Here is a 19,064-nt window from a genome sequence, read left to right as displayed (position 1 = left end):
GTATCCGCACAGTGCAATAAAAAAAGACGTGCCTATATAAGCTGCGGAGCTGAAGTTGCTGTGTGGTTGGTGTTCTATAAATGTCAGTTAGGCCAAGAGGGTTGATGGTATTGTTCAGATTTTATAGACCTTTATGGATTATGTTATCTAATTCAATCAAATGCTGAGAGAAGGGTGCTAAAAATCTCCAGTCAAGTTTGTGTTTTTTGTTTTTGTATTTTTTTAGTGTAGTTGACAATGTTACATTAGTTTTGGGTGCACAACTTAGTGAATTGACAAGTTTATACATGATGCTATGATGCTATAACCACATGCATAACTACAATCCATCCCATTACATTGCTATTACAGTATCATTGACTGTATTCCTTATGGTCTGTTTTTCATTTGTTTCTGTATTTTGAAGCTGTTATTAGGCACATACACATATGTCATTGTTACATCTTCCTTAAGAACTGGACTTTTTATTTTTTTTATTAGAGAAAGAGTGAGCAGGGGGCAGAGGGAGAGGAGGAAGCAGGCTCCCCACTGAGCAGGGAGCCCAATGCAGGACTTGATCCCAGTACCCTGGGATCATGACCAGAGCTGAAAGCAGATGCTTAACGTACTAAACCATCTAGTTGTCCCTAGCCCTTTTATTCTTAAGAAATTGTCCATACATACAATAGAATATTACTCAGCCATCAGAAAGGATGAAAATCCAGCTTTTCCATCAACATGGAAAGGATTGGATATTATGCTAAGTGAAATAAGTCAAGCAGAGAAAGTCAATTATCATCTGGTTTCACTTACTTGTGCAACGTAAGGAATAGCACAGAGGACATTAGGAGAAGGAAGAGAAAAACAAAGGAGGGGAAATTGGAGGTGGAGACGAACCATGTGAGAGTATGGTCTCCAAGAAACCAACTGAGGTTTTTAGAGGGGAAAGAGGTGGGGGGATGGGTTAGCCCAGTGATGGGTATTAAGGAGGGCACATACTGCAAGGAACACTGGGTGCTGTATGCAAACAATGAATCTTGGAACACTACACCAAAAAGTAATGTTGTATTGTATGATGAGTAACATAGTAAAAGATTTTTTTAACATAACATAATAAAAAAGATTCATCTCTAGCCATATGCTTTGTCTTGAAGATTACCTAAAATGATATAAGTATAGCCATTGTGACCTTCTTACTGTTTTTATGATGATGTATCTGTTTCTAACCACTAACTTCAGGATTTTTTTCTTTCAGGATTTTATTTACATTGAAGTTAGTTAACTAGTGTAGTATTAGTTACAGGGGTAGAATTTACTGCTTCATGACTTGACTTGCATATAACATCCAGTGCCAGTGTTCATTATATCAAGTGCCCTGCTTAATGCCCAGTTATCCAACCCCTCACCCACCTCCTCTTTAGGGTTTGTTCAAAACCCTCAGTTTGTTACTGATTGTTAAGAGTCCTGTGGTTTGTCTCTCTGTTTGTCTCTTTTGTCTCTCTGTCTTACTTTATTTTCCCTCCTTTCCCCTATGTTCATCTGTTTTCTTTCTTAAAATTCCACATATGAGTGAAATCATATAGTATTTGTCTTTCTCTGACTGAATTATTTTACTTAGCATAATGCCCTCTAGTTCCATTCATATTGTTGCACATGGCAACAGTTCATTTTTTGGTGGCTGAGTAATATTCTTCTATGTGTGAGTGTGTGTGTATCATGTCATCTGCAAATAGTGAAAGGTTGATGGGCATTAAGGAAGGCACTTATTGTGACAAGCACTGGGTGTTGTATGTAAGTGATGAATCACTAAATTCTACCCTGAACCTAATATTACACTGTATGTTAACTAACTGAAATTTAAACAAAAACTTGAAAAAAGAAAAAAAGTAAAAAATGTTTCCTGTTGATAGCTTATAGTAGTTATCAACTAGCTGTTTTTTAATCCACTCTTATAATCTCCATTTTAATGGAGTGATTAGCTCATTTATAGTTAGTGGGATTATTAAAACTTATGATATTTGGGTCTAACATTTTACTATTTGTTTTCTGTTTGCTCTCTCTGAGTTTTGTTACTCTGTCACTTCTCTGCTTTATTTTGGATTAATTTTTTTCTAGGATTCCACCTTAAATGTATTGCCAATCTTGTTTTTGAACATTTTCTTGATTATTCTTGACCAGGAAACTTAGTAATTATCTGTGAATCTCATTCCCCACCCCAAGACCACAAAACAAAACCAAACAAAAAATTAAAGATAAACCATCTTGCCAGGATTCCAATTAGATTAGAATTTAATTACATTTATAAATTATTTTGGGAAGAAATACACATTTACAATATTTTATTCCTATATAGCTATCTCATATGTCTATGTACTCAATATTTATTTTTTCAGTACTTTTTGTGGTCTTCTTTACCCAAATGTACATGTTTCCTGTTAAAGTTACATGCACGTATTTTCCATTAATCTTAATATTAAAAATGACAATTATCCAATGATGTTCTATTTTTTTAATGCCCAGCATACACCTTCTTGGAATTACCTGTTTTTGAAATAGCATTGAGATAAAAATTGAGACAAAGTATTTATCATGAAATACTATGAAGTATATAATACTATATCATCCAACAATAAATTTGTAATTTCAACCATTTAATATAATGTTGGGGGTACAGGAAGGAATATTCTAATCCACATAAAACTGGCCAAATGTGACTAATTTAAATGAGAAACAACCAAAAATACTATATTATACTTCCATATACATTATTCATTATTTAGAATTTTTCTACGGCTTTAGGTATATAAACTCATTTAATATACATAAAACCAATGGTAAAAATCCTTTTTTTAAAGATTTTACTTGTGAGAGAGAGAGACAGAGTGAGCGAGCACAGCAGGAAGAGCAGTAAGCAGAGGGAGAAGCAGGCTCCCTGACTAATAAGGAGCCCAATGGGGGACTAGATCCCAGCTCAGAACCTGAGCTAAAGGCAGATACTCAACTAACAGACCCATCCAGGTACCCCCTCAATGGCAAAAATTCTTGTTTCCATTTTACAGATGAGAAACAGGAAGCTATGTACCCAAAATCCTACATCCAGAACACACTCAACCAGGTGGCATCAGAATCTGGTCTTGACTACTATACTGTGCTGTCTCTACTGACCAAATAAGGCACATCTTAATTTTCAGTTTCAATTGCCAAATATGGAAATAAGCACTTTACTGTTCTATCACTGAATAGCATAAATCACTACGAGAAGAAAACTAGGTCTTTTAAAATTAACCAATAATGTTGTTATGTACACATATGTAAATAAAAACACTGACTAATAACCTGGAGAATTTTTCACACTGAGAAATGAAAAGTTTGTTTAGAAGTTAGGCACATGAACTGTGGCTCAGTCAGTTAAGCTTTTGACTCTTCATTTTCACCCAGGTCATGATTTCAGGGCTATGAGTTGGAGCCCCAATTCGAGCTCTGCACCAGTGAGGAGTCTACTTAATATTCTCTCTTTACCTCTGCCCTTTCCCTGCTCACTCACTTACTTGCTTACTCTCTCTCAAATAAAGAAATACATCTTTTTAAAAAAAAGTTCTTTCTGCTCCTCCCCACCCTTGCTTACATGTATGAGTGCATTTGTGTTCTTTCTCTCAAAAAAAAAAAATTACTTGAGGTACCAGTGTAGAGTTTTTTAGAAATAAAACTTTAGTTTCTCATTATTACCTGATCTGATGAGGTTTCTGAATCAAATATAGTAGAATCAAATAAATTCAATCCAGGAGATCTAGAAGTATAATTTATAAGAAAAGAAAATCCAGGAGATTCCTTTTGTGTTTGACTTCCAGGCATTATATTTCTGTTTCTATTACAAAGAAATAAGAAATAATAAAAATGTTAAAAATATATTATTAAATATTGTAGACCAGTAAACAATATCATGGAAATAAGAATTCGCGCAGTAGAAAAAGGAAGAGAATAGTTCTTAAAGTGACAAACCTCTTGAGAAAAAGATAGTTTGAGGTAGATAACAATGTTAAAGTAGATCAGTTATGGAATAATGAATTCCAACTGAGAATATACTGTCTGGCTCTATTCTAGATATTTCCACTGTCATTAATTTACTTATTCCTCACAGTAAACCTATGAAATAAGTGCTATTATTACCACCTCCATTTTACAGAAGAAAATTTTGAAGCATAGAAAGGTTAAATGACTTTCTCCAAGAAATGAAAGTGCCAGAGTTGGGATTTGAGTTCAGCAATCCAGATTCAAATTCCCAGCTCATAACTTTCAGGCTATGTCTCCAAGATCTTGAAAGACAATTACAAGATTTTAGTATTGATGAGGAGTCAGTCATTACATATTGTTGCACAAGGAAGTTAAACTATAAAATGATTTGGGAACAATAATTAGAGAAGAAAGTGGCTAAATGAATTCTGGAGGCAGAGCTGCCTGTATTTTTTTTCTTCTGAACATCCATGTCTTGGCTTTAATATAGTGCATATTGGCCTCTATGGCACCACAAGTAAACATGAAAATAGTTCCCATTTCCATGCACAGGTATTCAGCTATAACACCATTTAAAATTAGTATGAATGACCTGGACCCCTGAAACAATTATATGTTAAGAAAGAAGAGATATCAATAGCCAAAAATAGATAGATAAATAAAATTAGTATGGACAAAGAAAGTTTGCAATAGTTAATATTCATTTGATAACTACAAATAAATGAATATTAAATCAAGCAAGAAATAGGCTATGTTCAATATGTTCTAGGTGTCAGGGTATAATAATCAATGTTATTTAAAACCTAATTTCTTTTTTTCTTTAAAGGGACATCTCTTCTGTAGGTGGGTGCTCAAATGAAAACGGAGGAATGCTTTCTTTGACCATAGGAACAAAATTCAGACACAAGAGAGTGCTTATCTCCTCCTCTGAAAGAATACATTTGCTCATTATCTCCCTCTCCAGGCATCACTTCCCATATTCTTAATGAAAATGCTTACAATTACCAACCTCAAAATTCTATCTTCAAGGGTAAGTTATAAATTTTTTAAAAAGAGTATTTCATTATATTTAAAAAGTCAAATTCCAGCAACACTAATGCTAAAAATGACTTAAATTTCTTAGCATCCACGTAATATATTTCCATGAATTTTCTATTATGTGCAGACTGATCTTCCTTAAGAAGTAAAATGAAGGGGAGGTGAACCATGAGAGACTATGGACTCTGAAAAACAGTCTGAGGGGTTTGAAGTGGCGGGGGCTGGGAGGTTGGGGTACCAGGTGGTGGGTATTATAGAGGGCACGGCTTGGATGGAGCACTGGGTGTGGTGAAAAAATAATGAATAATGTTTTTCTGAAAATAAATAAATTGGAAAAAAAAAAGAAGTAAAATGAAGTTTGAATAATACAGTTTGTGGTATGGTGACATTAGCAACTGCCAGTTCTTGCACATCAATGAGTCCCAATTCTTTCAATGTCTTGGAGAGATTTGGCCTTGTTCATTCTTCAATAGAGGTTACTGACTGTAAGTAAAGTGTTCTATTTTTTCCCTCTAAAGTGGCTGAGATGGCTGGAGATTTCATCTGTAGAAAAGCACTATTGGTTAAATAATCTAAAACCGCCTGGAGTTTAGTGGTTGGAGAACACTGGATATTTTAAGGAAGCTGGCTATATAAGCTGGGCAGTTTTCCTTCTTTCTGCTTCAAATGTATATGTGTACAGTCCATCTACATCATTGAATACCAAGTATTAAGAGGAATATACGCACTTGTGGCTATTTTAAAAACCTCAGTGGCACACACAGCTGAAATGACTACATTTGTAGAAGCTACTGCAGGAATGACTTGTTTTACTACTCCTTGAGTGAATCTCTAGGTAATACCCTTAATATTGTCCTGCTCTCTTGATGGACTTTTGGAAAATCCACTGAATATGATCAAGATCATCTCCATCTAATGGAACTCCTTCTCTAAAAGCTGCTCCTTAGGCCACTACAGGATCCTTACATACTCAATACAGTGTTCTGGTAGCCTGGGCATAGACTCAAAGGTGTACATGAGATCTGTGGAATCTGTGGAAGATACAGTTCTAGTGCACATTCAATACAAGCAGTAATTCCAGGCAGAATCACCCAGGCATTTCCTTTAAAACCTTCTGTCCCTCCATCTATCCAAAGGACAATGGAGCTTAGGTCTTATACACCATCTTCATAATTTAGGAGAGATATCAACATGCCATTAATCCATCTTCTGGCCACGATAGAGTCCAGTCCACTTATAATTATATGATACTGTCGATAGAAAATGTCATTAAAATCCTGAAATCTTGTTGAAATATGGAACTACACTGCAATTAGGAACTCTGTCATTTAGAAATTCTGCAGCAATTCAGCCTTAGGTCTTCCAACATCTTAAGGCCAATATAAAAACTGCCTATTTAGATTGAAAACATCTATAGTGTCCATGTCTATAACATAAATCTGTCTAAACCCAGACAACGCCAGATTTTTCAGGAGCTCACATCCTAAGCTTCCAGTCCAATGACCAGAACTTTACAAGTATCTAACAAAAATGAGAAATTCAGTGCTCAGTTTGAAATCAGGGTGTGTGAAGGGTCCAGATCACTCGAGGAACTTCTTTTTGGTTGCAGCGACCTTCCCAGTGTCTAGTGTCCCCACACCCAGAAACAACAGCCCTTTTCTCAGCCAGCAGCTCCTCTATTCTTGTCTTTGTCTCTGGCTCTTCACCATCCAGCATGTTCTCCTGAGCTGCCTGCATTTGAATCTCAACTCAATCACTGTCAAGTTGTATCACCTGGGAGTCTGTTTCCTCTTCTATAAAATAAGAATAATAATATATTTACATCTCATAAAGTTGTGAATATTAAATGAGCAATACTTATAAAGGGTTTAGACAGTTTATGCTTTTGACAGATAGGACAAAAATCTGAAGATCTTTCTGTAACTGTCTCCATTGACCATCAATGAGTCACTTAACTTTACAGATCAGTTTTCTCATCCATAAGTGGAGGTTTATGGCAAACATATCCTTTTACAGTTCTCATATTTGATGGTGAATTCCACTTTGAATATACTGTGTGTGAATCAACAGCATGACTTTACTATATAAAACTGATTAGCAATTTCAAATACAGAAGTAGAACATGGGTGAGAGAGTTCTGAAGTGGAATCATTGTTTTAAAAGAATCTTTCATTCTGTAGTTTAAAAAGGGATTAAACTAAACAAAAAGGTTAAATGCAACCTTTTCTCTTAGCTGTAAACAACAAATCTGTGGTTATCCAAGTTAAATAATCATGTTAAGAGATATTACTGCCTACACCAAAGTTACGTAACAGATGGCAATTCTTGCTTTAGACACTACAACATAAGGAAAAATGACAGCTGGAACATTATTCAATGATGTCCACAATTTTCCATACATGATAGTAACTTTTTAACTTGACATTTAATATTTTTCATATACTTTTTATACTTTAGAAAATCTTAAATGTATACTATTGCACTGGATAAGTACTCATAATCTATATCCACTTCAGCTGAATGCTGTAGAAAAAATGGGGAAGAGGTTATATGAAACAAGAATGGCAGAATGTTAGTAATTGTTTAAAGAGGGCAATAAGTACATGGAGGTTCATTACACTAGTCTCTCTCCTTTGTGTATTTGAAATACTCCATAATAAAACCTTTTTAAAAGTTATAGGTACTAGACATTTTACTATTCTTATCAATTATTTATAAAATATTGGCTCAACATATATAGATTCTTTAATAATAGTTATTAATTAAAATCCTACATTTCAAAAGAGGGGGTTTTAGGGAATAATTTCTCCAAAGGTTCAGGTGTTTTCACAGCTTCAGGTGTTTTTAAAAATAAAGGAATTTCAGAAGTTTGTAGAAAGTTCTCAGCCCTTTCTTCTACTTCATCACTATTATTTTCTATTGGCTTCTCAAAATGTTCTGCACATATAACCTGCAAATTCAAAATAATAAAAAACTATAAAAATGAATGTTATTTTTTTAAATGTTATTACATTAACAAATTCACATGTAAAAATGTGTGAGGAAAAAACACCATATTAATCAATGATGTTATATGTCATAAACATAATAAGTAAAATAAGAATAATTGATGAAAGAGATACCAAAATAGAATTGTGTAAAATATGGAAAAAAAGTTTTTAATTTTCTGATTTCTCTTTTCTTCCCAGCTCCACCTCCCTTACCTCTACCTAAAAAAGTAAATGATAGCCAGAACATACTCAAATTGATGAAGAAAAATGGTTAAGGATGTTTTTTAAAATTCTACATCATGCACTGGCTCATGGATTGTCTATGATATACAGGAAGGGAAAAGTGATTTACTTCCAAGTAATCTTATTCTCATTGGTTGTGTTCTTTGCACATTTTGTCCTTATAAATTCATTACTTTCCTGCAAAGGTTGAAAACGTGAATACTAATTTTCCCTTATATCATTTTGTGGGGTAGGACTATGATTCCTGAAATATGTTTGCTATAATAAACCCTATTTCAGAAACAATTTGGGTCTGTCTACCAAAAAAATCTTAAATGTTCTTTTTACCTGCTTTTTTTTTTTAAGGTTTTATTTATTTATTTGACAGACAGAGATCACAAGTAGGCAGAGAGGTAGGCAAAGAGGTGGGGGGGAAGCAGGCTCCCCGCAGAGCAGAGAGTCCGATGTGGGGCTCGATTCCAGGACCCTGGGATCATAAACTGAGCTGAAGGCAGAAGGCTTAACCCACTGAGCCACCCAGGCACCCCTTTACCTGCTCTTCTTGAGCAGAATTCTACTGTGTCATTTGTCTTGCTTTAACCCTTAGCAGCTAACTTAGTAAAGCCAATAAACATTGTCTACATCTATCATTAATGTTTTCCACTATTAAAAAATATTTTGGAAAATACTTTTGCGGCAAACACCAGTCTTGAACTGCCTTAGAAAGTCATTCAATTTTACCAAACAAAATTGTTTTCTTCAGTTGTAATTTAGTTGTGATATAAATATATATGTATATATACATATACATATGATCAATTATTAAGAACAACTCTGTGTATTTTCATATAAACTTTTTGTGGCTTCATTTTTTAAATCTAGAACTCCTCTAAGGAATAGAAGCTTTAACATCACAGGAACTTGATTACTAACCTAAAACACCTAGACCTCACATATATAATCTTCACTAATCTGAAATTAAAGCGGAAACAGCATTTTAAATGGAAATATTTTGCTTAGAAATCACAAATCAAATATTTGACTTACTTGTGAAGTACATTTCGATTCTCTCAATTGTCTTACTGTCCCTTTATCTTCACTCTCAGCATCTGTTTGTTACAGGAGAACAAACTAGTTTTTCTTTTGGCAATTTAATTGTAAAGAAAACATAAACAGTAAGAAATTGTGAATATTTAACTGTTTTTGACCTACAAAAATAGGTTTCATATAGTTTAACCCAATCCACACAGATAAGAGAATAAAACCCATGTGAACAGTTTAAAAGAAATTTATAGAGAATACCCATGTAACCATCACACAGGTAAAGAAACAGAACATCATACATACTCCAAATGTCCACATATTCCTCATATTGTCCTCCTCAGAGGTATTGACTATCCTGAATTTCCTTGATTTGCTTTCTATAGTTTTATCACCTAAGTAATTCAGTTATTTTTCCTGTCTTAAAATGTTATATGATAAAATGGTAATATAAGTGTTGTCTTGCTTTTTTTATTCAGCATATGCTTGTGAAATTCATCTGTATTGTTTCATATAGACATAATTTGCTTACTTGTATTGATTTAAGCATTCCATTGTACAAACAACATAATATATCCATCTGTTCTACTAGTAAACAAGCATTTGGGTGTTTCTACTTTGAGACTCTTACAAACAGTGATCTTTACATATATACTTGTATGTATGTACTTATATTTCTCCAGGTATATACCTAGGAGGGTGATTACGAGGTAAAGAGTATGTATATCTTTCATTTTACCAAATTTTAAACTATTTTCCAGAGTTTATTTTCCAAACTATTTATCAATTTTTGCTGTGGTACCTAGCCATCCCAACTTACCTTAGGAACTCATTCAGTTTCACCAGACAAAACCATTAGCTTTAATTATAATTTATATATAGTCTCAATATACAGTCATTTATAAATGAGTTCCTCCAATAGTTATGAGTCCTTATTGTTCTATATTCTCAATAATACTTACCACTGTCAGACTTTCTGAATCTGCTAATCTGTTGGATGTGTAATAGCTCACTGTGGCTTTTTCAGTTTCCTAATTTGCTGAGCATCTTTTCTTATGTTTATTTACCATATGAGTTGCTCTATTTGAAGTGCCTACTTGTATATTTTGCACATATTTCTAATTGGGTTGTTTGACTTATTCTTCTTGGTTTGTAGAAATTCTTTATATATTTTTGGAAACTGGTCCTTTGAAAGTTTTATGTGTTAAAAATATATCCTATTGGGACGCCTGGGTGGCTCAGTTGGTTAAGCAGCTGCCTTCGGCTCAGGTCATGATCCCAGCGTCCTGGGATCGAGTGCCACATCGGGCTCCTTGCTCAGCAGGGAGCCTGCTTCTCCCTCTGCCTCTGCCTGCCATTCTGTCTGCCTGTGCTTGCTCTCTCCCCCTCTCTCTCTCTGATAAATAAATAAAATCTTAAAAAAATATATATCCTATTGTCTTCATTTCTTTTTATTTTTTTTAAGATTTTTATTTATTTGAGAGAGATAAAGAGAGCACAAGAGTAGGCAGAGTGGCAGGCAGAGGAAGAGCTAGAAGGAGACTCCCCACTAAGCAGGGAACCTAACATGGAACTTGATCCCAAGACTGAGATCATGACCTAAGCTGAAGGCAGACACTTAAACGACTGAGTCATTCGGGCTCCCCTTCCATTCTCTTTATGTCTAAGTCATTCGGGCTCCCCTTCCATTCTCTTTATGTCTTAAGAAATTCTTAAGTTTAGTATAGCCAAATTTATCAAACTTTTTGATTGGGCATTTTAATTCTTATTTAAGAAATTCTTTCCTACCTTGAATAGACCTTTTTCTATTTGATCATCTGAAAGCTTTTGTCTTTTGCAGTTAAGTCACAACTATTATTTTCATCACATATTAACTTCCTCAAAAGACGAGCTTGGATATTGTTGAAAAGAGTCCTTTTTTCTTCTAAGATAATTACATGCCTTTTTGGGTATGAAGCCTTACTATATATGCTGAACAGCAGCTAGACTATGCCAGACATATGCATTTCCCCACATATCTGTATTAGGGGTGCACTGTTCCTAGAGATCAGCTTTCTTCTCTTGTCTTACACTCTGTCAGCTTAGTATATATAGAAAATTATAAACAGGTGGAACAAATCATCTGTGCAGTTAAGATAGAATTCTTTCTTCCAGAAGACAGCATGAAGAAAACCCATCTACATGGACTAAGCACATTATGTTGGTTGACTATTATATTGAGAGAGAGAAACAGATGCATAGTTTATTCTAAGACCATTCTGAGTATACATATATTTACAGAATTTTTCTACTGCCAAAATGAGCCAGTTTTTTAAAGTTTTTATTTGAAATCCAGTTAGTAAACACAGTGTAATATTAGTTTCAGGTGTGCAATTCAGTGACTCAAAACTTAAAACACCTGGTGCTCATCACAAGTACACTCCTTAATTCTCACCACCTATTTAACCCACTCCCAACCTCCTTCTCTTCTCATCCATCAGTTTGTTCTCTATAGTTAAGAGTCTGCCTTTTGGTTTGCCTCTTTTTCCCCTCCATGACTGTTTGTTCTGTTTCTTAAATTTCACATACAAGTGAAATCATATGGTATTTTTCTTTCTTTGATTTATTTCTTAGCATAATACTCTCTAGAGTTCCATCCAGGTTGTTACAAATGGCAAGATTTCATTCTTTTTTTTTTTCCAATTTATTTATTTTCAGAAAAACAGTATTCATTATTTTTTCACCACACCCAGTGCTCCATGCAAGCTGTGCCCTCTATAATACCCACCACCTGGTACCCCAACCTCCCACCCCCCCGCCACTTCAAACCCCTCAGACTGTTTTTCAGAGTCCATAGTCTCTCATGGTTCATCTCCCCTTCCAATTTACCCAAAAGCACATACCCTCCCCAATGTCCATAACCTCCCCCCTTCTCCCAACCCCCCTCCCCCCAGCAACCCACAGTTTGTTTCGTGAGATTAAGAGTCACTTATGGTTTGTCTCCCTCCCTATCCCATCTTGTTTCATGGATTCTTCTCCTACCCACTTAAGCCCCCATGTTGCATCACCACTCCCTCATATCAGGGAGATCATATGATAGTTGTCTTTCTCCGCTTGACTTATTTCGCTAAGCATGATACGCTCTAGTTCCATCCATGTTGTCGCAAATGGCAAGATTTCGTTTCTTTTGATGGCTGCATAGTATTCCATTGTGTATATATACCACATCTTCTTGATCCATTCATCTGTTGATGGACATCTAGGTTCTTTCCATAGTTTGGCTATTGTGGACATTGCTGATTTCATTCTTTTTTATGACTAATATTGCATTACGCACACACACACACACACCCCGCACATCTTCATCCATTCACCAATCAACGGACATTTGAGCTCTTTCCATAATTTGACTATTGTTCATACTGCTGCTACAACATCAGGGCACATGTGCCCCTTCAAATCAGTATTTTTGTATCCTTTGGGTAAATACCTAGTTAGTAATGCAATTGCTGGATCACAGAATAGTTCTACTTTTAACTTTTTAAGGAACCTTCACACTGTTTTCCACAGTGGCTACACCAGTTTGCATTCTTATCAACAGTGTAAGAAGGTTTCCCTTTCTCCACATCTTCACCAAAACCTTTTGTTTCCTGTATTGTTAATTTTAGCCATTCTCTCAGGTGTGAGATGATATCCTGTTGTACTTTTATTTGTATTTCCCTGATGATGGGTGATGTTGAGCATCTTTTCATGCGCCTGTATGTCTTCTTTGGAAAAATATCTATTCATGTCTTCTATTTTTTAATTGGATTGTTTTGGGGGGTTGAGTCTTATGAGTTCTTTACATATGTTATATATTAACCCTTTATCAGATACATCAGTTGCAAATAACTTCTCTCACTGCATAGGTTGCCTTTCAGTTTTGTTGACTGTTCCCTTGGCTGTGCAGAAAATTTATTTTGATGAAATCCCAACAGTTTATTTTTGCTTTTATTTCCCGTGCCTCAAGAGGTGTATCTAGTAAGAAATTGCTAGAGCCGATGTCAAAGAGGTTACTGCCTGTGTTTTCCTCTAGGATTTTTTAATGGTTTCCTGTCTTACATTTAGGTCTTTCATCAATTTTGAATTTATTTTTATGTATGGTGTAAGAAAATAGTCCAATTTCATTCTTTTGCATATGGTTGTCCAGTATTCTCAACATCATTTCTTCAACAGACTGTTTCCTTTCCATTGAATGGTCTTTCCTACCTTGTCAAGATTAGTTGACCATATAGTTGTGGGTCCATTTCTAGATTTCCTGTGCTGTTCCATTGATCTATGTGTCTGTTTTTGTGCCAGTACCATACCATCTTTATCACTACAGCTTTGTAATATAACTTACGTCTAGAATTGTGATGCCTCCAGCTTTGCTTTTTAAGGTTGCTTTGGCTATTCAGTCTCTTTGTGGTTCCATAAAAATTTCTGATTGTTTATTCTAACTCTGTGAAAAATGATGGTAATATTTTGATAGGGATTGCATCGTATGTGTAGATTACTTTGGGTAACACAGATATTTTAACAGTATTTGTTCTTCTAATACATGAGCATGGAATTTTTCTCCATTTGTGTCATCTTCAATTTCTTTTATCAGTGTTTTATAATTTTCAGAGTATGGGTCTTTCATCTCTTTGGTTAGGTTTATTCCTGGGTATCTTGTGGTTTTTTATGCAATTGTAAATGGGATTTATTCTTTAATTTATTTCTGCTGCTTTATTATTGGCATATAGAAATGAAACAGATTTCTGTATATTGACTTTGTATCTTGCAACTTTACTGAATTCATGTTACCAGTTCTAGCAGTTTTTTGGTGAAGTATTTCAGGTTTTCTCTATATAGTATCATATCATCTACAAATAGATTAAGTTTTACTTCTTCCCTGCTGATTTGCCTGCCTTTTATTTCTTTTTGTTGTCTGATTGCTGTGGCAAGGATTTGCAGTATTATGTTGGATAAAAGTGGTAAAAGTGAACATCCCTATCTTGTTCCTGATCATAAAGGAAAAGATCTGTTTTTCCCCACCGAGGATGATTTCAGTCGTGGGTTTTTTGTATATGGACTTTATTCTGTTGAGGAATGATCCCTCTAAACCTACTTTATTGAGCGTTTTTATCATGAATGGATGTTGTACTGTGTCAAATGCTTTTTCTCCATCTACTGAAAGGATCATATGGTTCTTATCCTTTCTTTTATTAATGTGATGTGTCATGTTGATTGATTTGTGAATACTGAATCTACCTTATTCCTATCAGGAATAAATCCCACTTGACAGTGGTGAGCAGTTCTTTCAATGTACTGCTGGATTTGGTTTGTTCATATTTTGTGGAGAATTTCTGCATCCGTGTTCATTAAGGATATTGGCCTGTAGGTTTTTTTGTTATTGTTTTAGTCTTTATCTGGTTTTGGCATCAGGGTAATGCTGGCCTCATAAAATAAATGTGGAAGTTCTCCTTCCTTTTCTATTTTTGGAATAGAAAAAATAGTTTGAGAAGAATAGGTATTAGCTCTTCTTTAAATGTTTGGTAAAATTTGCCTGTGAAGCCACCTGGCCCTGGATTTTGTTTGTTGGGAGACTTTTTATTACTGATTCAATAGAATGAGACATTTTTAAAACTTCAAAATAAAAGGCTATAATCCACATCATAAAGACAAGAAAAAGTGAAGACTTTTATATAGCCTAATATATATATAGTGGGATAACTGTTATTCATTATTGGATTACTAATATGTATGTATATGTACATATAAGATATCTTATATTATACACTGTATTATATATATTATGTATACACATGTACATATACAAATATATATTTACATACACACACAGAGTTTTTTTCAAGAGTATGATACCCTTAAAATCTTCCAATAGCTAGTTGGTCTAAGAAAATAAACTCATATATATATCTCCAGTAACATTTCTACACTTTTATTCAAAGAAAATAATCCAAACAGTAAAAGATTTATGTAAAAGAATATAGTAGCCTAACCTAGAAACAATAAAATATTTAATATTTTGAAGAATGGCTAAATAATTAAAATAATTCAATATTTTAAGGTAATGGCTAAATGAATTATAGCATATCCTTCCATGGCATATGATACAGTCATTAAAAATAAAATCTATTTAATGGCATAGAAAAATATCCTAAACAGTATATCAAATAGAAAGAAAAGTTTACAAAATGAGATATAGTATGTTTCAAATTTGGGAGAGAAAATAAAGAACACACATATACATAGGAAAGAAGGACAAGAACGTTTACCAGTACGGATGGTGCCAGTTATACCTGGGTGATGGTATCTTTGTTTCTTTTGCATTTTTCCCTGTTTTCCAAATCTTTTACAATGAAATGATATATTTTATATTGAGTGAAAAATGCTTTTAAAAACCAGGCATGCACAGTCAGCTAATCAAAGATGTGAACAATCCAAATAATATATTTGAATAGTATAAAAACTGGATATAATTTGTTACTCCCATTTCTTAGGAAAAAATGTAAATAGCAAATACCTGTATCTCCTTTTTCAAACCACTGACTGCAATTTGATTGTTTCTGTGGGGTTAACAATCTAAAATACAATAAATAAAATTTTTATATTATTTGTTGAACTGATAAATTTCAGAATTAAAATATTTTCTTATTTTAAAAGTTACCTGAAATGCATCATATTTTGAGAATTTTTAATAGCCACAGAATTTGAGCATTTTGAATGGTCATTCAGAGTAAAGTCATTAAGTACCTGAACAAAAGAAATTAAGTATTAGAACCAGCTGCACAGACAATAACAATTTTTTGCTTGCCATGGTTACTGAAGGTTCTCCAAGAACATTGTCATTCTCCTCATCATCATGAATATGAACAACTATAAACATTAACTGAAACCACTATATACAAAATATTCAAATGCTAGGAAACTTTAAGACTCATAAGGAATTTAGTATTTTGGACAAGTTTAACAACTATGCTTCGTAGTATTTCTACATTCAAGGTAAACTTACAATTTTTTATCCCATATTTATGACTATTCAAGTCAATCTTAACCATTTTCTCAAATGATATTTGTCTATTTTCTATAACCTCTTAAATTGAACATTAAAAAGCAAAACAGGTTAAAAGATTAAAACCTGAGATTTTTTTATGTATGTATGATAAAGGTAATATTTCAATTTTAACTTTAGATTTTATTTAATATCAATATCTAAGCCACTGCTTTACTAATGTTTGTATTGTCTGTTTCAAGTCATTCATTCTCTGTGAGTCACTCATTTTGAAGAGTTCCTGATGTTTCTTATTCGACTCAACATAAAAATATCTTTAATAGGAAAAATCCCATTTATTTTTATTATAACAGCCATTGGTCTGAATTCTGTGATCTTATTGTGCTTTTAAATCATAAAAGACCTTGCCCCTTAAAGAATAAGTGTTGTTACTGTTTCGATGAATTAAACAATATACATTTTGTATGGGCTCCCTATAAAAGTATTTGTACAAGTTAAGTAGTTGTTCATAGTAAGATGCTAAGAACTAAAATTGCTGAATATTTACATTTTTATTTTTAATAAGTATTATGAACCAGTCCTCCAAAGTAATTACACCAAATTACATTCCCATTATTGGTGACTTTACTAGATATTATCAAATGTTGTAGTGTTTGCAAATCTGATAAGGGGAAACCAGATACCTCATTGGTTTAATATGCATTTCCCTGTACCCCAAAATTCAAGCATCTTGTTTTGTGACACTTTCTCTGTAAACTGTTTTATCTTTTGCCTATCTTAAAAATTAATTTGTATTATGTATTTATGTATTACACATTCTGCATACCAATTTCCTATCTATTCTGTCATTCTCTAGAACTTGTTGGTGTCTTTTGTCACAGCAAAGTTTTTTGTTTTGATGTAGTCCACTGATCAATTTGTCTTTTCTTACATCACACTGTTATAATCATTGGATTTTGATAATATTTTAAAATGTTCTGGAATAGGGTGCCTGGGTGGCTCAGTCGATTAAGTGGCCAGCCAACTCTTGATTTTGGCTCAGGTCATCATCTCAGGGTTGTGAGACTGAGTCCCACATTGTGCTCTGCACTGGGTATGGGGCCCGCTTATGATTCTTTCTCTCCCTCTCCCTCTGCCCCTGCTCACTTGCTCTCTCTCCCACCCTTAAAAAAAAAATGTTCTGGGATTATGTAAATATTCTGGAATTAAGACGGTGGTGATGGTTATACTACCTTTAGAATATGCTAAAAACTGGGGCACCTAGGAGGCTCAGTTGGTGAAGCCTCAGCCTTCCACCCAGGTCATGATCTCAGGGTCCTGGGATCGAGGCCCACATCGGGCTCTCTGCTCAGTGGGGAGCCTGCCTCTCCCTCTCTCTGCTTGCCTCTCTGCCTACTTGTGATTTCTCTGTCAAATAAATGGATAAAATCTTTAAAAAAAAGAAGAAAGAATACACTAAAAACCACTGAAATGCACACTTCAAAATGAATTTTATGATAAACATTTTGATATCTAAGAGTATGAGTTTCTCTCACATTGTTTAAAAAGATTTTTTATTTTAAATCTTTAAAATTTTTTATTAATCTGTTGATAAAGTGTCAATATGATTGACAGACTTTTCTAATGCTATCATTATAATTCTTGGGAAAACCAACTTTTAGTCACAATACATTGTTTTTTTAATGTTACAGTGCCAAACTAGGTTTCCAAATGATTTATTTGGATTTCTACATGTATATTCATTCTTGAGATGAATGTATAATTTTTTCTTTCACTATCTTTGTCCTTGCTACCTAAGGAATAGCCATGCATAATTTATTGGCTAGTTTCCAACTTCTTCTATACTCTAGAATTACTTATTAATAATAAATAATAAAATGATTACTCTCAACTGGCAATTTTTCCTCTCAGGGAGCATCTGACAATGTCTAGAGACCATTTTCTATTGTCTTTTCTTTGGTGTGGGTGCTATTTGCCCCTCAAAGTTCACAAGATGACCTTACAAAAAAGGATTCTCTCGCCTAAAATGTCAATAATGTCAGAGTTTAGAAATTCTGATTTAGTCCTTAAAGGTTTGGTAGAATTCACAGGAAAAACTGATTCCGGTATGTTTTGAAAGGGGTGTGTGTGTGTGTCAGAGTGAGAAAGGAGGCAAGTAGGGAAGGAAAGAGCAAAACAGAGATTTGCTTACGTTTTGCTTATGTTTCCAGTTCTTCTAGTTTATGGTTCTATTCATGTCTTTCTTTTTCAGTCTACTTAACAATTTATATTGTCCTAGAAAATTAACCCCCTCACATAATTTTTCAAATTTATTGTTATAAAGTCTTGCATAGTATTCTCTTAGGGCCTTGAAAACATTTCTTCCCTATGTACAAGGATATGCACTTTCTCCCCTTATTATTCTTCCTTTTGGGAGGTGGGGCTTCTCTTTTTTTTACACTTGCTGCAATTTTATTTTATTGATATTTGAAAGTTATTAGCTTCTGGCTATACTGATTAACCCAACTTTCTAATTTAATTAATTTCTGCTTTTCTCTTTATTAATTCATACTTTCTTTGGATTGTTATTTTCCTGTTTTGAGTTGAGCTTTTTTCACTTTGAATTGAGCTGTTCACACTTAGAGTTCAGCTAATTTTAATCTTTATTTTCTAATATACTTGTTTTCAAATATAAATTTTGGAGGACCAATTTGGATATATTTCATAGGTTTTGGTTTACAGTATTCTAAATAGTTTTATTTTGATTTCTTCTATAACCCCCAAAT

General features: G+C 33.9%; 1 protein-coding gene and 1 pseudogene across 1 annotated transcript in view; both read right to left on the bottom strand.

The window, feature by feature from the left end:
• Window positions 1-19,064, bottom strand: part of C13H14orf39 (chromosome 13 C14orf39 homolog) — a 58,606-nt gene that overhangs the window by 5,767 nt on the left and 33,775 nt on the right. Inside the window, exons 11-15 of the mRNA XM_044230128.1 lie at window positions 15,955-16,040; window positions 15,811-15,869; window positions 9,288-9,349; window positions 7,803-7,978; window positions 3,706-3,850 (exon numbers count right to left, since the gene is read on the bottom strand). Coding sequence (XP_044086063.1) covers window positions 3,706-3,850; window positions 7,803-7,978; window positions 9,288-9,349; window positions 15,811-15,869; window positions 15,955-16,040 — 528 coding nt within the window. The remainder of the gene's footprint in view (window positions 1-3,705; window positions 3,851-7,802; window positions 7,979-9,287; window positions 9,350-15,810; window positions 15,870-15,954; window positions 16,041-19,064) is intronic.
• LOC122894012 lies at window positions 5,374-6,744 on the bottom strand (annotated as a pseudogene).

Source organism: Neovison vison, chromosome 13 (genome assembly GCF_020171115.1).
Source record: "Neovison vison isolate M4711 chromosome 13, ASM_NN_V1, whole genome shotgun sequence".
NCBI classification, from domain to species: domain Eukaryota; kingdom Metazoa; phylum Chordata; class Mammalia; order Carnivora; family Mustelidae; genus Neogale; species Neogale vison.
The sequence above is the reverse complement of the archived record's forward strand: the minus strand, read 5'-3'. Positions and strand labels throughout refer to the sequence as shown.